The 24705-nt window shown below is 39.2% G+C and overlaps 1 protein-coding gene across 6 annotated transcripts in view; it reads left to right on the top strand.

Annotated features, from left to right (window-relative positions):
* DCAF6 (DDB1 and CUL4 associated factor 6) overlaps positions 1–24705 on the top strand; it is a 67956-nt gene that overhangs the window by 38783 nt on the left and 4468 nt on the right. For 3 of the 6 annotated variants that reach the window (XM_042457569.1, XM_042457570.1, XM_042457567.1), the window contains 7 exons: positions 7092–7203; positions 8200–8315; positions 9226–9300; positions 10318–10636; positions 15625–15663; positions 18728–18866; positions 23455–23611. In XM_042457569.1, coding sequence (XP_042313503.1) covers positions 7092–7203; positions 8200–8315; positions 9226–9300; positions 10318–10636; positions 15625–15663; positions 18728–18866; positions 23455–23611 — 957 coding nt within the window. Of the gene's footprint in view, positions 1–7091; positions 7204–8199; positions 8316–9225; positions 9301–10317; positions 10637–15624; positions 15664–18727; positions 18867–21633; positions 21821–23454; positions 23612–24705 lie in introns of those variants that run through there. The other 3 variants (XM_042457568.1, XM_042457571.1, XR_006102878.1) reach the window with 2 other exon arrangements.

Here is a 24705-nt window from a genome sequence, read left to right as displayed (position 1 = left end):
TTATAGATACAAGCTGATCTTGATGGAAAGATGATTATGATGATATTTATTTTATTTAGATATGCTGTCAGAGAGATGTTCCCTCTAAGTCTAAAGGATCAGGCTCACAGATGGGAATGCTTTTCAACCTGGCTTTGCCTCCAGAAGGCCAAGTGCAGTGATCAAGAACCCTTTTGCCTATGTTTAACTGCTGTCTCAATTTGTCTTGTCTGGCGAACACAGTGATTTGGTTACAGTGAACCATGGCTTAATCAGTTCTCTCTTAGATTACACCAATAAACTCTACATAAAATTAACAGAAATGATTGTTCAGAAACTGTATTTTGCAATTAATATAAAATTAGATTATTTTCTGGCATTACCTTTTTGACCATATTTCACTAGTCCTTTATCAGTGACAATGGTTTCCAGATTGTTTCTGACATAGTTCTAGTGTACTGGCTATTAACCTATGGCTCACTAAATAGCTTGGAGCCAGAATAACTGAAAGACTAGTTCTTTCTATATAAATCTGCCTGTCATTTAAGATCTTCCCAAGTTGCATTGTAGTATGTCCAGTTACCAAGGAGGCTTGGATGGTGAAAATGTGGGACAGGGCCTTTTCAGTGCAGTACCCCAGTTTCAGAAAGGAAGCATGGTAATCCTAGTTAAATATGTAACTTATATAAAACAGTAAGCTTTTTCTTAATTAGAATTGATGTATTGAATGAAGTACACATTCATTCACTTTTCTTTTCTGCCTGTAACTTGTAGGCATTTCGCAATGTCAGCTAAACACACCTGAACACTATTTAGGCCTTAAATATCAAGCCTGAAAATGAGGTATTGTAAGACATTTTGAGCCAGTTCTTTTTTGGTCTTCTTAAGGCTTGCCCATTGTGTCAATTTATCTTTCAGTATTTTTATCCTGGATAATAGAAGACTGATCATATCTTCCATTTCCACTAACTCAAAAATCAATTAATATTGTAAGATTAAAACAATGGCAGTATATAAACCATCTATCAAAAACAAAGCTTTAAAGGTATTTTGGATCCAAAGTACCTTGAGTGTATGTGGAAAATATTTTCTTGTATGTATAGGAGGATCAGTTAATTTCCACGCTTTCAGCTATATTCTCCATATCACATCACACATGGCTCTGGAGAATCCTCTGGCTCTCAGCTTGCCGTATTGGGTTGCACAATGAGAACAAGAAAAATATGCATGGACATGTATGACTGAATGTGAGTTTTTTGATTTCTGCTTTTTGCCTAGAGGTAATTCCTTTTTGTTATACAGGTACATCGTATATCTTGATTTCAGTAAGGCTTTGACAAGGTGTCCTATGATATTCATACAAACAAGCTAGTAAAATGTGGGCTAGATAGTGCAACTGTTAGGTGGATTTATAATTGGTTGATCGGCCGAACCCAAAGGGTGCTCAGCAATGGCTCCTCTTCATCTTGGAGAGAAGTGACCAGTGGGGTGCCATGGGATTCTGTTCTGGGCCCAGTGCTATTCAACATCTTTATTAATGACTTGGATGACAGTATTGGGGGCTTAGTTATCATATTTGCAGATGACACCAAATTAGGAGGAGGAGTACTCCAGAGGAGAGGATCAAAATTCAAAATGACCTTAACATATTAGATAGCTAGGCCAAAACTAACAAAATGAATTTCAACAAGGAGAAATGTAAGGTACTGTACTTAGTCAGAAAAAATGAAATGTATGTGTATATAGGATGGGGCACACCTGGCTTAACAAGACTGCATGTGAAAGGGATCTAGGAGTCCTAGTCGACCACAAGTTGAACATGAGTAAACAGTGTGATGCGGCAGCTAAAAAGGCCATTGTGATTATAGGCTGCATCAATAAAAGTATAGTTTCTAAATCAAGGGAAGTAATAATGCCACTCAGTTTTGCTTTGGTCAGGCCTCACCTGGAATATTGTGTCCAGTTCTGGGCACCACAATTCAAACAGGATGTTGAGAAGCTTGAGTGTGTCCAGAGGAGGGCAACCAAAATGGAGAAAGGTCTGGAAACCATGCCCTATGAGTAGAAACTTAGGGAGTTGGGTATGTTTAGCCTAGAGAACAGACAATTAAGAGATGATACGATAGCCCTGTTTAAGTATTTGAAGGGGTGTCATATTGAGGATGAGCAAGCTTGTTTTCTGCTCTCCAGAGAAAAGGACCTGGAGCAATGGATGCAAGCTACAGGAAAAGAGATTCCACCTAAACTTTGGGAGTAAGAGTTGTTTGACAGTGGAACATACCTCAGAGTGTGGTGGAGCCTTCTTTTTTGTAGGGCTTTAAATAGGCAGGATGGCTGTTTGTTGGGAGTGCTTTGATTGCAAGTTCCTTCATGACAGGGGGTTGGACTGGATGGCCCTTGTGGTCTCTTCCAATTCTATGATTCTATATAACTTTGTTTAGCTTCTCATAAGAATCTCCCCTCCACCAACCAACATTTGGGGGCCCTGACTCTTAAATGATGCACCCCTATCATCTTGCTATGAAAATTGCCTTTAATTTAAATCGGGCATCAACTTGGCCTAATCTTTCAGTATCCAGTACTTGCCACAGTAGCTATACTTCTCTTTCATTCTGGTAGCTAACATAGATGTGGGGTAAACAGATTAAATGTCCACTCTGGGTCCACTCTAATTTAGCGTAGAGTGGACCCAGAGTGGACATTTAATTACTTTTATTTCTTAAAATACTGTTTACTAACACCAGTGTCAATTTAACTGTCTTTTAAGAGATTGTTAAGAGAGTCTTAATTCCATTCCCTAGATCATGAAAAATTAGAAATTACTCTAAAATAAGTGGGAGTGGCACAACACTTGATTGTCTTAATGCAACAATCCAATATACTCAGGACAAGAAGCCACTGTCAGGACTGAATATTGAGAAACAGAATGGCTTAAAGTAGGCAGGAGGGTCAGGGAACATTTTGTATTACTGTACCTGTTTCATTAGTATGTTTAAAAATATATAGGAAGGAGAGTGAAAAATAGAGGAAGGAACACAACTAATTTAAGAAAATGCAGACGACTTGCAGAAAATAGCAAAGACTTGGAATACTGTTGAAAGTCAAGGAAGAAAGTGCAAAAAGCAGGAATGCAATTGGACATTTAAAAAATGATGGCCACAGTTGGTTACATACCTTTAAAGGAGATAATAAAGACATCAAAATAGTTGAAGATTGTTTATGCCTTGGCTCAATCATAAATCAAAATGGAGACTATAGTTGAGAAATCAGAAGAAGACTAGAACTTGGAAGAGCAGCTGTGAAGGAACTAGATCAGATCCTCCAGTGTAAAAGATATATTATTGAACACCAAAGTCAGAATTGTCCATGCTATAGCATTTCCAGTTTCTATATATAGTTGTGAAAGATGGACCGTGCAAAAAGCTGACAGGAAGAGAATCAATTAATTTGAAGTGTGGTGCTGGAGAAGAGTTCTACAGATACAGTGGGCTGCCAAAAAGACAAATGAATGGGTTCGATAACAAATCAAGGTTGAATTCTCCCTAGAAGACAAAATGGCTAAACTGAGGCTATCATACTTTGGCACTATCATGAAATGACATGACTCATTCAAAAAGATGATAATACTTAGCAAGGTGGAAGGCAGTAGGAAAAGAGGACAACCTCATTACAGGTAAATAAACTCAGTCAAGAGAGCTAAATCCCTTAGTTGCAAAACATGAGGGGAGAGAAGCAGGCAAGAAACAACAGGCCTCTGCCCGCCAAGAAGAAGAGCCCTCCCCCCGACCACCATCTTGAGGGGAGAGAAGCAGAGTCATGATGTGTTATGTATTGTTAATCTGATATTGGAAACCGCTTTGATTGTCCACGGAAAAGCGGTATACAAATAAAGCTTATTATTATTATTATTATTATTATTATTAGCAGGGATGTTAATAACATGTTGTCTTAGAGTCTCTCATTCATAATATCACCATAAATTGAAGCCGACTGAACAGCAATTAACAACATCTTCCATTCTCTATTTCACCATAGGCCACTTTGTCTATCCAATTTCACCCCAGTCAAAGCACAGTGTTCTAACACTGAATATTCATTTCTGTACTCTGGCAGAATATACAGTGCCCTGGAATATCACATCTCCTTGACTTGTTTCTAAAATTTTCTATCTGAGAGAGAGGCAACCAATTCTTTAGACTTCAGTCATTGATTCATACTCAAGTTTTTGTTATGTACAAAAACTGCTATAGGAGTTTTCTTCTTCCGCATTTCTTTCTCAGTTCAGCCTTGAATGATGTTAGTGTCTGGGTAGCATTTCTGATCTCCAGCTGGTTCATCCAGTCTTCAGTTATCTTCTTCCATTGACTTCTCTAACAACTCCCACACTGCAGCTTCCCCCAAACTCTGGTTCTGCCCTCTATTCTCTCACAGGCTTTCTTGGCAGATGAGCAACAGTCATGTTCAGAGGGCCCAATATTCCACTGCACTTAGTTAAATAGCTTGTACCACTCACTTTCCATTGAATGTTCTAAAACCCACTAATCCTACTTCTACAATTTAGATTATATCACTATAAAAACACCTGAAATATGCCATCGTAATATATTCTTAAGCGCACTTAAGTAGTGCACCTGTCAAGCAATCCCCACAGAAAACCACTCTTCTCCCAAGAAGCCTGCAGTAAAAAATCCATTCCACTCCTGGATGTTCTTTTGTGCTTTATGTATTTGCCTGCATAACAGGACTGCTTCTTTACAAACCCTAATTGGAACAGAAGAAGAAGAAGATAGGAGCGAGATCCTTCACTGTCTTGTTTGTGCCAGCCAGAGTCTCTGGGTACACATTATCAGGGAGCTGAATTGTAACTCCAGTGTACAACTTTCTACATATCCTGACAGAACTGAGATGCCAAAAGCAGGGGATGAGCAGGATAAAGAATGATTATTGGGAAGGCAGGATAGGTCCACCAAGTTTGACCTGGAAACAAGAATGGTGAGATAGAACCATTTGATTCACAAGCTGGTACCTAGCTGCAAAATTGTACCTGATTCAGGTAGTAAATCTTACATAACAGTTAATCAGAAGATGGGCTTGCATTTGGGATAGTGAGGAATGGTATAAACATCAGGGTCCATAGGATCTCCATTTCTATCTTGATTCCCTTTCCTATTTGATAAGAAACCCTTCCTTTCTCCATTTTCATCAATTCCACTAATTGTTTTTTCTGGTTTGCCTATTATTTTAAAATTTATCTAATAATATGTGGGCTGTTCTGTTCATATAAGTTATAATCCTTACCTTTAATAAAACACTGAAGGTGGCAAGTACAGCTGAATTAGCAATTTAAATAATCCACTAAAACAACATCAACAATAAAAATGAAAACAAAATCATAGTAGAAACAGCACCAGGAAGCTACCTGAAACAATTGATCTTTTTAGAGGCCTTGAAAAATGAAAAGGTATTTGTTTGGCTGATGTCTCCCATCCAGAGTAGAATCACTGCAACTGTAAAGGTCCTTACCATAGTTGCCGTATGCCTCACTTCAGAATGCTGGTATTTCCAGTCAGAAGCCTCCAATGAAGATTTTGATGGACAGGCAGGTACATGTGGGGAAAGAGTCCTTTGAATATCTTTTTGTAAAGTATAAATTACTTTATAGATTATTTATTTATTTATTTATTTATTTTCTTATTGCTTTTCTTACTTTTTGATTCATTTATTTATGGCATTTATGTCTCTTATAAGTAATGCAAACAAGTTCCAGAACTGTTTTCTAATCTGACTTTCAAAAAGGAATTTTCAGTTTTCTAACTACAAGTACCACTGAATAAGTAACTAACTATTTGAAAGTGTATTTGTTCTCTTCCAGATTATGCAGACATAGAATTCTGATATGTTGTAGAAGTGTCTTGTGTCAGTTTGTTGAATTGTGGAAGCTAATAGGAGCCCCTAGGACAGAAGATCAGTTTTAAGTATATGCCTCTCATTACACATGTGGTGTAAGATTAGTCTTGTAAAATGCAGACCTGTTATCCACTACAACAGTGATGGCGAACCTATGGCACGTGTGCCTTCTCTGTGGGCACATGTGCCCTCGCCCCAGCACAGAGTTTGCCAGAGTTTGTTACTAGAAAGCCAGAGGGACATGGCACTTTGAAATTAATAAGTGGATTTTGGGTTGCAGTTTGGGCACTTGGCCTCTAAAATGTTCACCATCACTGCACTACAAGTTGCTAGTTTCTTTGGTCTGGTTCATACAGATGTAGATGTAGACATCTTTGTAAGTGGGTTACCTTGGACAGAGATCAGAGGTGACGGGCCAAAACTATGTATCCTAGATTGGTATTATTTAGTGTGATGTTCCGTGGACCAGTGGTGATCCCTGTGCCATTGGCTGCCAGTCTCTGGTGAGTTTCCATGCAAGGAAAAAAAACCTGTAGCTAATGGACAGAAATATGGTACAGGGCTCTGGCACAGTCAGTGGAAATTGCTAGTCCCCCCATATCAGATAGTTTGAGAGACACTTCTTTAGATAATCTCTTGCATGGAACCTACCACAAAAGCATCTACACTTAATGTGATTTAATTCAATTGTTTTGTTTTTTGAAATGCAAGAAACTGCACTTATCTACTTGCCAGAAGTCCTCAAAGGAGGTGAAGTAGTTAAAAATATTTAGAACAGTAACTGAGATCATTGTCTTCAGAATATATTCAGCACTCACTTTTGAAAAAAGATTAAATGCAGTTATTGAAAGCACACTTGTTTTGTGTTATTCAAATAATAGAATGTAGAGGTACAAGAATATAAACCAAGGTCCTACAGATGGCATCCATTTGATTCCATTGAAATGTTATATTTGTTTCTAACGCTTCATTTTCATACCACTCCTTTTCTTTTTTGTTATATTGTATGTACCAAGGAAGTACATAGCAATTATACCCAACATGTAAGCACTTAACTTTGTGCAGGCTATTTCTGAACAGACTGTTAGTGCAAGAGCTGTACTTTCAATGAAACTGTTGCTAGGATAAATATAATTCCTTTCACACTGATAGTCTGTCTACATAATGTGATTATGTGTTCATGTTCAACAACTCTTGGCTTTCAGATGATGAAAAGGCAAGTCCAAGGCCTGGAACTGGTGAACCTGTTTTAAGTTTACATTACAGTACAGAAGGGACAACTACAAGCACAATAAAATTGGACTTCACCGATGAATGGTATGAGCAAACTTTTTTCTTATGTAAACTGTGTCTTAAATTGTAACAAATTTAGATTTTCATAGCTTCCATATAATTTGCTGCTTTATACATAGTAGTGACGTGGCTTAGTTTTTAGAAACTGTAGAAAATAGATGTGACCTATGCACAAGTATTTTTTTTAAAAAATGGGAAAGATTGTGTTAAAATGTAAGAATGCCTTCAGTTTGAATTTTATGTATTCAGTGGCTAATTAATTTTAAAACATGTAACCCATCCTCTGAAATGTTTCCTAGGACTTATAAATAAACACTTTTTAATATTATTGTATAGACAGCAAATATAGCAAAACAGTATTAAGCAAAGAATTACATAATGGACAGATTACATTGAATTACTAATCAAATTTAAATACTTACATTGGTTTGTTGGTAGAACAAATAACTGCAATCTTATGCAAGTTTGTTCAAAAGTAAAAACCCACTGTGTTCAGTGGGTGTACATCTAGCTAAATGCATTTCCTGGTATAGGCTGTATTCATAGCCCTTTTGTTTGCTGTTAACATCCTTCACATTTTGGAATGCATCACTCAGGATTTCCTATTTCCATATCAATCTGCCTTTTTTACTGGGATAATATCCAAGGAACCTCCTAAAGATGTCCTCTCTGTCAGTGATATGATAGCTGGGGAAATTGAGAAGGGGCTTTCTTTGTGGTGGAACTTATCTATGAAATGTTGTCTCCTGGAATCTTGCTTGACTCCAAGTCTGACAACATTTAAGCTGATGTCCCTCAGGTGATATCCCCACAGGTATTATAATTGTAACTTTTAAATCCTGTTTATCTTTTACTCTTCTTTATCTGCTGATTTTAGTTTTGTTTTTGTATTCACATTATTGTAAGTTGCATAGTTAGCTTTTTAACTGCACTTTGAACACTGATTTAGGAACAATTTTGAACACCAGGATAAAATTATCTAAACTAAATGCATTTATCTGTTGCCTGTTTCTGTATCAGGAGCAGCACAGCTTCAAGTTCCAGAGGAAGTGGAAATCACAATAAAACTGAAGGACAGGAAGAAGCCCTAAGAACCCAGAGTTCTGAGGCACCAACACCAGAGAGTGAAGAATCAAGTAAGATGTTAATTTATTGCTATTGTAGTTAGATTTACCTCTTACCTTTTTATATCTGTTCTCATTGTTCTCCAAAGCATTTATTCCCATAACATGTTTAAGATAAACATTTTCAACTCAATAAGATAGCATCCTTTTTTTAGTTCACAGTGCAGGAAATAAGCATAAATGTTGAGGTTGGAAACATAGATTTATTTATGATTACATAGGACGCTTCTGCTAAACCAGTGATATTGTTAACGTTGTTTTTCATATAGCACAGACGTCTTTTGAAATTATTCTTAGTTGCTAATATAGGTGCCATGTGGAATTGCTGTTCAATAAAGTTTTAAGGCTTTAGTATCCTGTTGTAAATCCAGACCATGGCTAAAAAACTAGCACTTAATTATAAAAATAAATCTTACATTAATCTCTTTAAAAGAAACCAGTTAAAGTTCTCAAGATTTATGATATATTTTAAAGAACAAAACGATGTAATTGTACAAAAACAGTACATTTTTTTCTGCTGGGAAGTTAATCATAAGATAATAGAATTGTTAGATTTTGTAAATAATTTTGTGGGTGTTTGGTTTTATTGTTTCCTATTTCACATCTATTTTTACAACTGAACTCAATTAACACACATTCACAAACCATGCTATGCTAATATAGTTACAATGCATTGTTGGAATTACAAATAAAAAGGTTTCGGAAGAAAGCAACTTTCTTTTTCTATTTTCTATAATGCATGGAAATTGTCCCTCATTAATGGATTGAAAATAACTGTGATGCATTTTTTTCCTTGCAATGTTCTTAAAATATGCCAGATTTAGTTCTTTCTAAAGCCTAGTGAGCTGTATGTTAGAAAGCTCTAAACATAGCGAGTTCCCACCTTCAGTATTTCTATAATAGTTTAAATTTGGAATTCTAGGAATCCCTGAAGAATCCCAAGAGGAAAATGATGAAGAATTGCCATCTGCACATGAAAACATAACACCACATTCTGGTATGTAAAATAATCATTGTTAAGTGCCTTCAAGTGAATTCTGACTTAAAGCAACCCTATCCTAGAGTATTTTGGCAAGGTTTAGTCAAGTGTGTGTGGGGGGGGTATTTATTCATGGAAGCTTACAATAATGTAAAATGGATGCAATTAAAACATTAATTACAAAAGTTAAAAAAATTAAATAATACTAAATATATATACAAAATGTAATAACAATATAATTAATAGCACAGCATACTTAAAACCATTTTTTAAAAAGTAAAAAACATTAAAGCATTAAAGGTACACCAGCTACACACACACTACGTAAGTAAAATTCACACACAAAAGCCTGTCTACATAAGAATGTGTTCACCTGCCAGTGATAAGAAAGAAGGGAGTTCCACAGTCTGGGAGCAGCCACAGAAAAGGCTTTTTCCCAAAGTCCTCATCAACTGTCCCTGCGAAGGTGATGGGACTGAGAGAAAGCCTTTCCTTGCTGATCTTAACACTCAAACTTCAGGGAGTTATGATCCTTCACATAGTCTGGGCCCATGCCATTTAGGGCTTTAACAGTCAAAACCAGCACTTTGAATTCTGCCCAGAAACAGATTTGTAGCCAATGCCACTGATGCAGCAGAAAAGTCATCTCTGTAGCCAGCCCCAGTCAACAGCCTAACCACAGATTTTGGATCTGTTGAATTTTCTGAACAGTTTTTAAAGGCAGCCCCACATAGAGCACATTACAGTAGTCTAAATGGGATATAATTCAGGCATGTGCCATTGTAGCCATATCCGACTTCTCAAGGAATGGGTGTACTAATGTTAACTGTGCAAATATGCTCCTTGTCACAGCCAAAACCTGGGTATCCAGGCTCAGATCTGAATCCAAGAGTACACTCAAGCTGCAAACCTGAAATTTCAGGGGGAATGTAACCCCATCAAGGCTGATAAACTTACAAAGTTTTAATAGCATTTCCAGGCATATGCAAAATGCTTTGTTGGTGATTGGCTTAATGTCATTATTTGTTTTATCAGATATTGATTTGTCTGACCAACCTGAAAGTAGTATTGAAGAAGGAAATTGTCCTCATCTTGACATAACCTCCCAAATTCCAGGGGAAGGTTTGTCAAGCAAAGATATGGAAGAACAAGAAAACTTGAGTCAGCAAAGTACAGAGTCCACTGCCAACCCAAATAATACAAATAATGAACCTCAGTCCCAACCAGATTCTTCAGGACTTGCTTCTCATGAAGAATCATCTACAAGAAGCTCTGCTTTCCAAGAAACTGATGATAGTGATGATGACCCTGTCCTGATACCTGGTGCACGATTTCGTGGAGGAGTAGGGCATAGGTTAGTAATGTTTTCATTCAAACATCCTAACACACATGTGGGCTGTTCTGTACCTGCACAAAGATCTTGAGAAGTTTCTAGAGCTGCATATAAGCCATGCATATAAGCCATGCATTCCCACAGAGAACCCAGTTCTTTTTCATTCACAATCATGGTAGGTTTGTTGGGGAGTGTCATCATTTTTGTTTTTCTCAATTCATCTTTTCGTTCTCTGGGGGATTATGCTTTCTTCTGGTGGCGCAGTGATTAAATGCCTGTACTGCAGCCACTCAGTGAAAACCATAAGGTTGTGAGTTCAGTACTAGTCAGGGCTCAAGCTTGACTCAGGCTTGCATCCTTCTGAGGTAGCTAAAATGAGAATCCAGCTTGTTGGGGGCAATTAGCTTAAAGTTGTAAACTGCTTAGATAGTGCTAGTTCAGTATGAAGCAGTATATAAATGAAGCTGTTTGTTTGTTTCTTCAAGAGGTGTCCAATATGGGGTGAAGATCCTGTTTTCTGATGATCACATGTATTGTCTCCTCTGCTTGTGTGAGCATCATACATGTCCAATTTACTAGACCTTTACACAGCAAGCAAGGTGTAACAGAGGCCTGTTACAGACAGCCAAAATAAAGCTGCTTCGAGTCACAGTGGAAGTATGGTGTTTTAATGATGCATGCGTCCTAAGAGTCCAGAAGTCACACCAAAGCCACGCTCCAGCCTGGAGCATGGCTTTGGTGCGGATTCTGGACTCTTAGGATGCATGCATCATTGAAACACCATACTTCCACTGTGACTCGAAGCAGCTTTATTTTGGCTGTCTGTAACAGGCCAGAGCTTCCTTTCTTAAAGCTCCACAGTGAAGAAGAGTCCTCCAGAGAGCAGTTCTTGTGGCCAAGAATAAGCCTCTTCATATGGATTCAGAGGCTATCTGCTTCCTCCCGTTTCTGGCTATGGACTGATAGCTGTACCACTCAATGAGTCAGACTCCTGCCCCTCTTAAAACCTCCATGGAAAATAATCAGGGCTGTCAGTTCCAACACTGAAGGAGGCTCCCAAGCTCTCTTCCAGAGCTCAGAAAACCTAGGGACATTGTGCTTACCCTATAGAAATCCCTAGAGAAACAACTGCAAAAAAGGAACATTCATCCTCTTTGACTTCAACAGCACCTAAGGAGGAAGAGGAGGACAAGACTCCGAAATCCTCTCAAGCTTCAGTTATATCAGGTCCTTCCACTCAGGAGGCCTACCCAGCCCTGTCTTGTATCCTCAGTTCCCCAAGCCCAATCTTTGAAAGAACTACTAGTGATCTGGATGTGCAGTCCACCAAGGTCCAAGTTGACGGTTACTTTTCAGAGTGAGAAATTGTTGAAAATCTCATAGTTGCTGCAAGCCCTAGATTCTCCTCCAAGAGCATGAGTTCCTGAGATGTTGGAACGCATCAAATTTGGCAGGGAACCTTGGCTCCTGTCTTGTCTTAATTCTGGAGCTGATCTTAGTCCTGTTAGGATTCCTATCTCAATACTGTCATTCTCCCTTTTCTCCCTGTTATAGGGACCTGAAATATTGTCATTATTATTATTATGCTTTATTTATATAGCGCTGTAGATTTCTACATACAAACAATAAAATAGATACAAGTAAACTTGCCCATGGTGTACAGTCTAAGAAATAGTAGCATAATACATATAAATAATACATAACAATATAGGAAAGTGTTCAACAAAACAGTCAACAAATTAGCAAATAATAGTCATGCAATGCCTGGGAATGCTTCTCTGAACAGAATGGTCTTCAACTCAGTTTTGAAACTAGTTAAAGAAGTGATGACCTGTGCTCGTGGGGGAAGGAGGTTCCAGGAGTGAGGGGCAGCAAGTAAAAAGGGACGAATCCGGGATGGGCAGAGGAAATCCTGAGCCGAGACATCAGACCTTGACTACCAGAACGGAGGGCCCGAGCAGGAAGGTGAGGAGAAAGAAGGTCTGATAAATAAGGAATGGCCAGCCCATGGAGGGCTTTAAAAGTCAACAACAGGAACTTATACTGAATACGGAAAGGGAGGGGGAGCCAGTGAAGGGATGACAACAAAGGAGAGATTTGATTGGAGCAGTGGGCGGATGTAATCATGTGTGTAGCTGAATTCTGGACAGAAATTAAAGGGGACTATTTGCATTCTTCACCTTATTACTGGATCTGATACCCAACTTATTTGTGTCACCTATACCATTATGGTTGGTAACCATACTGTGATTACTGTTTGACTCAGAAGTGGCTGCTGGATCACTTCAGTCCTTTCCAAGCAGGTTCCTCTTGGTATTTCACTGGGTTCTTTGCACTCTCCACGGGTGGACCGATCTCCACCATGTCAGGCAGACCTTTCACCTACCCTATGCCTTCTCTGGTCCTCACTAGAGATTCATCTATGTTTAGGTTGGGGTGCTCATGCCCTAGACTTGATGGTCACAGGCTGCTGGACCAATGCCAACAAGTTGTGTCATATCAGGGTTCTCAGATTCCTTGCAGTGTGGAAAGTGCTTTGTGCATTCCAGAGATCGCTTTGATTCAGAATGACCTCACCCTCCCAAGAGTGGAAGAAGGATCCAGTCCTCTGCCACCTCTTTTATCATAGGGGGACACTCAAAATAGATCTCTTTGTGTCCCTGGCAAACAACTAGTGAGCTTGATTCTGCAACTGGGGCTGTCAAAGCTGGGCTCTCTGAGACATGTTACTTTTCTCATGGGATGTTCCTCTGCTACAGCCCTTCGCCTGTTTCTGTTGCTCATGAGGGTCATCACAAAGATTGAGAATGACAACACAGTTTCTTGCTCACACATGTGATTTGTTTCCTTATGTCTTTGCAAGCGAAAGAGCTCTCATATTCTTCCCCAAAGGACAGTTTGGCAGCCATCTCTGTTCTCTCCAAGCCATAGAATGCCCCCTTTGGGTTGGTTCACCTAAAAGGGTAAAGACTTTCTTGAAGGACTGTATACACCACCATCAATCTTATCACATAATGCTCTTTATGTAGAACCCCTTATTGGTTCTTGCTAATCTGATGATGCTCCTTCAAACCTATGGCATCTTGTGATCTTCACCTCCTCTAATGGAAGACAGCATTCCTTGTTTCTATCACCTCTGCCCATAAGGTCAGTGATTTGGCAGCACTTAAAATGGATCCATCTTACTTGTCCTTTCATGGGAACATGATGGTCTTTTCTGCAGACATCTCTTTCTTCCCACAGGTGGTTTCCACTTTCATCTTAATTAGGCAGTGGCACTTCCTATCTCCATGCAATTCTTATATTCTGATCTCAAGCATCCCCTTCACTCCTTAGATGTTTGGGGGGGGGGGGCATTCCTATTCTACATTTCTCAGACCAAGTGGTTTAGGAAGCCTTGGCTGTTTGTCATCTTTGGCTCATATAGGATATCTTCTGCAAGGGGTTAAAGCTAATTTTATTTGGGCAGTGGTCACTTGGTTGGCATATCCCATAGGGATTCCTTTCCAGCAACTCTTTTCAAGTAGCTAACTCTGCCAAGCCATTGCAGTTGTCTACATTCCTGTCTTATTACAGATTGGACACTCAGTCCTGAGCTGATTTGGAAGGGTGATGCTGTCATCAACCCTGGTTTATCCTATCCTAACCTAATAACTTTAGCTTGCTATTCTCCCATATGAGTGAGTCACAGAGATCGCAAAGGAGGATAGGCTGCTTACCTGTAGCTGCAGTTCTTCAAGTAGTCATCTGTGAACTCACACAACAATCCATCCTCCCTTCTTTGTGCCATCCCTTTCAACAGATCTCCTGATGGTGGGATTGGAACTGGGTTTTTGGTGGGAACATATGGCTTATATGTATGCGGAGGAAGGTGTGCATAACACAACTCTGTAAGCTTCCAAATACAGTCGCCCCTTCTAAAACGCAGATCTGAGATTTGTGCCCTTGAATATACGTGGAGGGGCAGCACAGAGGCACGCTGAATAAGCATGAGCCTCCGTTTTCTGGGGGTGGGTGTCGGTCCAGAATAGATTCCCTGTGAAAATGGAGGGCCAACTGTATCTTTGCCCAGGGACAGAATGACCCATATGTGTAAGTTCACAGATGACTACTTGAATGAGAGTTACAAGTAGGTAACCTGCCTTTCCTTCATTTCACTGCAGATTTTTGTTGATGTTTATATTTTCTTTGTTTAACTATAGATTTTCTTTTTCTGAGCTAGATATGCATAATTTTTAAACAGTTTTGACGGTTGTTTAGGATTGCAATAGATCTTCATATCCTTACTGCATTTAAACTTCATTTTCTATCCGCAAGTGGTTCCTCAGTGCTGCTTCCAATATCCATTGCATTGATAACAGTGTATTAGAATTATATGGATTTGGGTATGGGGTGCATTCTGTTCCTAGGTAGGTAAATGTACATCTCATTTCCCAGGCCTCCCTTTTGGGAAGTGTGAAAAGTAACAGAAGGAGCTGAAGGCAGACTGAATGGGCAGCTGGTGTGAATTCCTGTAAACAGCCTTTACTTTAATTTAAAGATTCTTCCATTTGCAGACTCAAATCAGTTGTAGGATTGCTGCATTAAGATGGTTCATTTGACAAACTGTGATCTAGAATAGTTTGTCTTTCAGTTTTTGTATTTTTGTTTGTGGACAATTTTAGACTTTTACATTTGATGTAATGGCGATCTAGTGTTGTCAGTAATTATTTTGTGAATTTATGAAGCTTGGTACAGATACTGAACTACTGATGATAATCTATGAAATTGACAGATGTATTTTTTACTCTTGGCAGGTTCAGTGGGAATTTGATATCTGACATGAGGGAAATACCACAAACGATGCAGAAAATTATCCTTTTAGGCATATTTTCCCCTCAGAAATATTTAGAAAATGATACACATTAAAATCAAATTGTTAATTTCAGACACTGTACTGTTTCTTTAAAAACAGTATAAATAAAAAAGATTGTCATTTGTTTGATATTAGTTATTGTTCCTTTTACTAGATATATCAGAGGAACAACATTAAGTGATAGAATAATGAGGTAATTCAAAATTCCCATTTCATGTGGAATTCTGATTAATTACAGCTGATTTATTACATTACATCTAACCACCTTTCCTACTGATTACATTAAAAGCTTTAAGGCTAATAAACTTCATAAACACAGAGCTATAGAGCAGTTTTTTTAGCTGCATGTGGTGCCCGTGAATAGTGAGAAGAAATTGCTGTGTAAAGTTTTAACAACATTAATAACCTCTTCAGTGTGTTCATTAAGAATGGGTGTATATAGAGTACAGTGAAACCAAAATCCAGCTATGTTCTCTCTCATTAAAACACATAGTTCATCTTGCATGTGTTGCTGCTTACATGGTTGGCTGATTAATATAATATCTAGTTTTGAAATAATTTGTATCTTTGTTTTTTCTGATTTTACATCAACTGCTTTGACTCCCAATTTTGATGATGATGATGATGATGATGATGATGATGATGATATTATCAGCTTAAAATAAACTGATCTTGAGAGATGGCTTACAAAATCTCTGATCTCACCAGGATCTGATAAAAAATATTCTGGGATCAACAAATTATGTGTAGGTCTCCAGAATTAAATTGGAAACAAACAGGAAATGACAGGAACAGAATCTGGAACTTTCTGGTCTTTTTAATCAGTCTGAGTTCTAGACAACACCCACAAGACGTACCATGTACCCGGTCTTGCTAGTCAGTTGGTACTAATTAGCCACCTTAATATCATGCATGAAAATATGATAAAGAGCATCAAGTTATTTCTTCCAAAATTGATTTAATGTATAATTTAAGTGCTCATGTGAAAGATAGGTAATCCATAAATTAAACAAAACAGCAATAACATCCCTGCCTGATTTTTACCCAAGAAATGTTTCCTATAAAAAATATGCCATTTCCTTTAATAAATATTTCTCAGGAATGAAATTATATAGCTTTCTCACATAAACACCACTGTTCTTTACATGTGGATTGCATCTTGGAAAGCACCTCAATATACAGATTCTGTACCATGTAAAAACAGTCTACCATCCCAGTATGAGCATTTGAATAGAACTCTTTATTGTTAAGTGGAAGCAGAGTTCATGAGGACTCCATTCCAGATCCTCTTTTATTGTTTGTCAGTGCACTGGGTAACTCATCACATACTTTCAGTGTCATCTATATGCTGATGATACTCAGTGCTCTCTTAACACTAAAGTTTTTCTCTGTGTAATACCACAACTACAGTCCTCCCTCCATTCTCGCGGTCTTTGGATCTGCGTACCTTGCTTATGTGTGAGAAATGAATGAAGGGAGAATGAATGGGGTGCGCCCCTGCGCATCCACACCTGTATTCAAGCCAATAGCGCTTGAATATAGGCAAAACTCCATTTTTGTGAGGGGGTCCGGAATGAATCCCCCATGAAAAAGGAGGGGTGACTGTACTTCCAGTTGGATACTTATTGTCATCGCAAGTTGAATATGTACAAGACTGTGTTTATCTTTTTTTCCCCCATGCCCTCCTCTCCTTGTCCTATTATAGTCTCCTCTTCCATGGACAGTGCCACCAATCACCCTGTGGTAAGGCATGAAGCCTTGGTTTTCTCCTTCTCTTCCTTTCTCTTGTCCTCACATGTCCATTTCATCACTAGAAGGCGTTGTTTCTTTCTTTACAGCATTTAAGAAAAGGCATGGACATTCATTTCCATCTGCTTAGCAAAGAATTTACTCTTTTCCTGGTCATCTGTATACTTGACAACTACACAGTTACTCTTCCTGAGCTTCTGTGGTTTCATCTTAGTTGCTTCAACAGTTATTTACCTCTCCTTTCACTCTTACCATATGTTACCACTCTGCAAACCCCTGCACTCTTAGCCTGTCTTCTGAAACCTGCACAATTTCTCATCCTCACTTTCAAGGCATTTAATGGATTTGGCCTCCTTCATCCCTCTGTTATTATATCGCATTACTTCCTTGCTGATAACTTCCACTTACCCAACATGACCATCTGCATTTGTCATCTTCTTCTTAAAATGCTTATGCACTTTCTCTCCCATGTGGGATGCCTGGAACTGCCACATACAACAATCTTCTATGTTTCTTCAGGTCTCTCCTCCAAACTGACCCTTTCTGTGAAGGCTTTGGCATGACATTGAAGTCCCACTATCATACTGTAACAAATCCAATTGTACATATGATTGATATAATCACAAAAAATGGTTCCTGGACTTTCCCTCATGAAGTTTTCTTAATTCCAGTTGTATAATTTGTGAGGTAGAATTATTTGGTTGTCGCCATTGTTGAACGAGTGGCAGTGCTAATGTACATTAAATCTGGGGAGTTATCAGTAGATCCGAGTCTGCCTTCTGCTCAGTCCTTAGTTAAAGAAGGAATATCTCATTCTTTGTAAAGTATCATGTCTGTATATGGTGCTTTAAAAACTTGTCATCATCAAAATAATTTTTAGTAATACCAACTATAAGGTTTTAGACAATTAATAGAACTGTGCTCTCTGAGCAGCTCAGGACATCTCACATTTCACTGATGGGCTATTGGCACCTTTGTAAGACTTAAAGCAGGAGTGAGCAAACTGAAACCTTGGGGTTGTTTTGTGGTCCTTGGCGACTACCAACTCCTTAATAGCAGTTCACCTTTGATGTAAGTTATAAGGCCTCCTCACTGTTTAACATTTTCAAACAGGCAAACAATTTTTCAAACCAGATGTGGACTCCCAGCCACTTCTAATTTTTTGTTTTTGTTTTTGGCATCCTGTGCAGCACCAAAAGGTCTCAAGGCAGAAAATTCCATCATCATGCCATACCTTCCACAGTTGCCCACCACTGATTTAAAGGACATTTCCACAAGCTCTGCCTTCAGCCCCTCCCATTTTTAAAGGAGAGAGTAAAATCATCTGGTTCATTATGTGTGAAAGGCACATGTTCCTTTGAAAGTCAGGAATTTCTTACACTACACGCAGGCCACTTAAATCTCAGTAAATTCAGTGGGATTTAAGCGGACAAAGTACCCACAGGTTTGCAGATCACATTTTTATGTATTGTTCTAACAATTATGGTCTTTCTGCTCATAATCCATAGACGATCTGCTGTTGCTCGCATCCAGGAACTTTTCAGGCGAAGAAAAGAAAGAAAAGAGATGGAGGAATTGGAGACACTGAATATTAGACGCCCTTTAATAAAAATGGTGTATAAGGGTCATCGGAACTCCCGAACAATGGTAAATTATTTATTGCTAACATTCCATTATGGTTGATGCCAAACTTGTCTTACACTGACATGGTTTAGATGAGTGATTGCAATAAAATTGAAGCTGCAAATGCAACGTTATACAGTACTGTTACATAGTTGTTTTTGTCAATTTTGATTTGAAGCACCATATGCCTAGTCTACAGTATATACTAACCTTGTTCTAAATCCTGTTGCTAGTTGCAGCTAGAGTAGACCCACTGAATCAGGGTGATGTATGTAACTGTCAACTTAGACTATGCATTGGTTGATTCAGTCGGTCTGTTGTAGTTGGGAGTAGCACTTGGATTTAGGCCCTTGTAATTAAAAATAAAAAAGAGTGCCTTTTCTAATAAACAGTGGATGTTTTGAACATATTGGTAAAAGTTTGCATAGATTTGGCTTTCCTCTGTACAAGAACATGGTGCCGTTTTGAGTAGATAGATTTTTTTTTGTCCCAGAAGATACTATTTCAAAATGGTGGGCACAGTTCTGACCTTGCTAATCTGAGCAAATGAGTGCAGTGGATGAGAAGTGTGTCAGTGTATCTGAAACCAATCATGCAAAGTCTGTGAAAATGCTGAAAGCAACTATGTATGCAGCTTATATTGCAGAGGCTGTGGCATTTCAGTTCAAGACTCCCAACATCTCCTGGTCCTGAGAACAGAACATACTTCATATCTGGAGAATAAGAGAATTTGGAAAATAATTTGTACATAGTAATCTTGTTTACATATGTAGGGCAGAGTATGCTCTCTAACACATACTTGCTTTGTTTTTTAAATCATTTGAGAAAATGAACAAAATCCCATTTTCCCTGAAATTATGAAATCCCAATGGTAAAATTGATTTCAACCTTAATTTTCCTTTCTTGTAAAATGGCTATTTATGTGACATAATAGACTTTGATATCTAATTACTAGCAATAGCAATAGCATATAGCTATACTGGGGCTCTTCTTCAATTATATCTTACCTTTCTCTCAATAATGAGACTCAAAGAGACTAACAAAATTATTAAACATTAAAACATTAAAATTCTTTAAAAGATGACATAATGTCTTAAAATAGCACCACACTGTATTAAAAACCCATCACAATCAGTTTCTAAAAGCTTGAGGACAAGGATGGGACCATTCTGGCCTCCCTAGGGAGGGAATTCAGAAGACTGGGAGCAGCCATTGAAAAGGTCCCTCTTCCTTGATTCACCAATTGGACCTGAGAAAGTGGATAAAAAGAAGGGAAAGAAACAGGACAGTCCTGATCATTCTATCCATCAGATTCATCTAAACTGTCTGATTCTTCTGAGTTCCCCATGCCAACTCAAACTGTCAAATTAGCTACCATCTGCTTCAGTGCCGGTACTGGTTTTACCCAGATGTCTTAGACTAACTAGGTCTCTATCGCATTGACAGATTCAGCCATTTAACTCACTTCATTAAAGATGTTGGTATTCTTTTCCATATTGGTAAAAGTTTCAAAATACTCTAGCTCCTTGGACAACAAGCTTGGAAGAATCTATAGTATAACCCTCACAGTACATAGAAAGCATGCATGTGTGTGGGAAAGATCCCCAGCATAGACAGAAAAAGTACACAGCTGTTTGACCTATGCAGCCAGTTTCTGCCCCTCAGGATCAAGGGGATGACAGGAGCAGATGTTATGATAGCATGACGTATTATCATCTTATTCTGCTTATCACCCTTCAGCTTAGTTGTCTCAGGAACACCAGTCCCAGTTGCACCTTGGTTACTGAAACAGGCTCTTAACCAAGACTTGTCACATGGTGGTTGCCTCCTCCAGTTATATCCAAAGTGCCTACAACCACCGCAGCCATGCCTCCTCTTCCATTTCAAAATGTGCATCTTCCTGATCATTCCATTCAAAGGCAACTTTTAGAGTCCAAAGGCCTCTGTCCTCAAGAGTTAAGCAATATGAATCTGTCACGTTGTCTTCATCTCTTGAAGAGGCTGGCCTTCACTTGCACCATTACTTCATGTCACCTGAAAGTCTAAAAAATTACTATTCATAGTTTTACTCACATTTTGGCACATCAAAAACACATCAGATCCATAACACATTTCCTGTATAAGAATCATATGCCAAACTTGATCACTGTAGAGGCATCGCATGGCAAGAACAAAAATAAATATCATTTGATATCTTTGGACAAACAAGGTCATAGTTGGATGTGATTGGTCAGAAACTTTATTTAGTGACAATCCTCTCTGTCAGGTTCACTAACTGCCTGGTTTGAATGGAAACCTGCCAGTAATTTCTGTGGGAGAGGTTTTTTGTGTGTTTGAGAGTTTTTGTAGTTTTTGTGAGCAAGGATTATTTCATGTTCAAACAGATGGAAAACTGAACTAGAATCCAATTATGTGGGTCTCGGCCAAAAAAATGGGGATACCCACATCATCTAGGCTTTTGTCCTGAACTAATCAGTCTTAGTTCAGTTCTTCCTGTTTCACAGCAAATTCAAGACTTGTATTTTCAGTTTTCCTCAATATGTGTCTCTCCCTCTTTGAAAATAACATAACATCAGAGCAAATGTAGCCAAAAGACAGAATCATTGCAATAATGCTTTTGAGATCTCCAGTACTTTCTTGACTCACCTTGATTCCCACCTCACTTCTGACAACAAGTTGAATCTACAGTACTCACATGATTTATGATTACAGCAGACTATTCCATTCTAACTATCATTCCTCATGTCTACACAGTTAAATTCACTACCCCACTCTCTGTTGGGTTTTTTAGACCTTCCCCTTTTGTCAGTACTCAAGGAAATTTTGACTTGCAGAAAGAGATGATACAGGAGTATCCACCTGTAAAATCTATTCTGAGTTCTTTTCAAGATACCTCAGTCCTGAAGAAGGATGCAGCAGTCTACCTTATGTTTACCTAAAGGATATGAACCATTTGATAAACCCTAAATTTCAGGATGGTAAGTCTGAGTATATAGTACTGCCTTGCTCAGTTGAATGGAGTGGTTTGAAAAGGTGGACTTGGAAAGATATGAATTTGTACATAACTATTCAGCTGACCCATCACTTTCCCCTTAGATTGGCCCTGTTTGAGGTAGCCAGTTAAGCACAAACTTCATAGTTTCTCCTAGCTTTTTAGCCAATTCCAAGAAACTGGTCTTCAAACCAACAAGGATCCTAAATCTAATCCTAGCCTGCTGTTTCTGAGAAAATAAAAGTCCAATAAAGACCTCCTTATCTTGATGTGTTTGCAAGAGAAATCTAGCTGGGATTTCCTTCAGCGTTTGACACTCATTAGTAACCGCTACTGATGCATCACAGGTGGGATGGAGGGTGTCTCTGCAAATTAGCCATCAGAGAGAGATGGTATGTGGTAGAGCCACTTGAGATGAATATAGTACCTCAGTCCCAGGTGCAGAATTAATGCTTTTGTAGATACTCTCAGCAGAATCAGTTTGTACTTTTGTGAGTGGCAGCTGACTTCATTTGTAGTGAAACACCTGTTCTGTCTGTGGAATCATCTGAAGATAGCCCTATTCCTGACCTCATTTTGTGTCTCCCTTAAACTCAGTGATAGTCTGGGTTGTATGATTGTTTCTTAATTCCCTTAAAGAAGAAGGACTTGCTACTCTCCCCCCCCCCCCCCCCCCCCCCCCAAAAGCAAATGTCTGATAGCAGCTATTGACACATCTGACACAATCATCGGGTTCTCTGTTACTACATTCCAATCATGAGACTCATTCCACCAGGTTTCAGTGATGCCTATTACATCATAGAATTATAAGAGTTGGAAGAGACCTCAAAGATCATCTGGTTCAATCATTTGTGGGTGCAGCAATCCATAGCTAAAACATCCTTGACAGTTGGCCATTCAATATCAGTTTACAAAAATCAGATGAAGGAGAGTTATCTTTTGAGTCTGTTCCAGTGTCAAAGCTCTTATTGTCTGGAAACTTTTCCCAACATTAAGTAAGAATCTTTTTTGTGGTGGTTTGAATCCATTGGAGCAGATCAGATTCTCTGGAGCAGTAGAAGTCAAACTTGTTCCATCTTGCAGATGATAGAGGGAAGGGAGGGCAACTGAGATGCCTGAAGTACAGTCATAAATAGTTATCCAGGTGTAGTCAACTTACAGATATCTGGGGCGGATGGAAGCCCTATAGGCGTAAAACAGATCAAAGTAAAAAAAAAATCACCAGTCTCTAGGGCAGTAATTCTTAGCCTCTTGATGTTTTGCATTTCCAACTTGCCAATATCTTAGCTAGTGTGGCCATTGGTCTGAGATTCTGGGACTGGAAATCCAAAATATTTGAAGGGCTAAAGGTCGGAAATACTGGCCAAAAGGGTGCAATTGAGTTTTGGGAGCCCATTTTTTCAGGGTGTAAGGATTTGGAGGGGAGCCATTTGCTGTTTGCAAGACCATACTTTGCCCACCTCTGTGCTAAATGATGTCTTATCATTATGACCAAATGCAGACAACTTGATTTTAAAAAATATATGAATGCCTTGCCTTTCACATTTCTTAGTTGTGTATGTTAACCATAAAAAGAAAAATGTGTTTGAGATCTTTTTCCCCCTATTATATTCCCTCTAGATAAAAGAAGCAAATTTCTGGGGTTCCAATTTTGTTATGAGTGGTTCTGATTGTGGACATATCTTCATTTGGGATCGGCATACTGCAGAGCATCTGATGCTGCTAGAAGCAGATAACCATGTAGTGAACTGTCTGCAGCCACATCCATTTGACCCAAGTAAGATTGTTTGTGTCTGTAATATATACTTATTGATAGATAGCCTGTAGGGAAACCTTTGATGGATGCATCACTCAGATTCCACCAAAATTGTAGGTCATTAAAAAAATCAGTTGCATTACTTGTTGCTTCAGCTGAATGGAACCATTCTCTATCATTAGAAGATACAGATAGAATATATTGTACAGTTGGCCCTCGGTATGGGTGGACTTGCTGTCTGCGGATTGGATTATCTGCGGATGGCAAGCCCCCTGTCCACACTGGTGGCGTGCACACTGCCATTCCATCATTAGGGACAATGAGCAGAAGGGCAAGAGTTGGGAATGGCGCTTCTGCAGCTGCCTTCCCCGCACGGGCAACCCTTCCCTCTCCCCCCCCAGTCATAAAAACATAATTAAATGCTAAAAGGAGATTAAACCAAGAAAAGACGTTAAAGACATTAATATACAATAACGATTAAAATGAAATAAGAGTTTCAATCGGGGTCTGGGTAGAATAAAGATAAAGATGGGGGATAATGGGAGAAAAAGGAAGGGAGGAGGCAGGTCAGCAAGGATGCTCTAGTTTGGAAAGGCCTGCCAGAAGAGATCTATCGTAATAGCTTTCTTAAAGGTTTCCAAGGTGGTAATCTGACAGCCTCCTGTTCATTCCGGCCCCCCCAGCTCTTTTTTGGGGGTGCATCCTTCAAGGATGGGGAGGGACACTCTAGTCCTCGACCAGGAAAGAGTCCAGAGCTGGTGGCCATTCCCAAGAAGGCACCACCAGGAGATGCTCCCAACCCTGCCCCCCCCCCGGCCACAATACAGAGCCCAGGATCCATCTGCGCTGGTTTTCAGGGCACCTCTGAGTTCGTGGGGCCCCTTTCCTGGCCTTCCAGCTCCCCATTCTGGGAGCACAGCTGGGGAGTCCTCTCCCCAGTTGGGAAAGCAACAAGTTGGGCCAGTGGGGGGGGGGGGGCTGCTTCTCCTCACTCCACTCAAGCTGAGGCTGACATTTCCATGTCCGGCAGTTCTTGAAGGAAGCAACAGCCGGCTCTGAGAACTCTCCGTACCGAGACCCATCTTGTCTCCACCCCAGTGCCTCCCCGGACTCCA

Source organism: Sceloporus undulatus, chromosome 3, assembly GCF_019175285.1.
Source record: "Sceloporus undulatus isolate JIND9_A2432 ecotype Alabama chromosome 3, SceUnd_v1.1, whole genome shotgun sequence".
Taxonomy (NCBI): Eukaryota; Metazoa; Chordata; class Lepidosauria; order Squamata; family Phrynosomatidae; genus Sceloporus; species Sceloporus undulatus.
The sequence above is the reverse complement of the archived record's forward strand: the minus strand, read 5'-3'. Positions and strand labels throughout refer to the sequence as shown.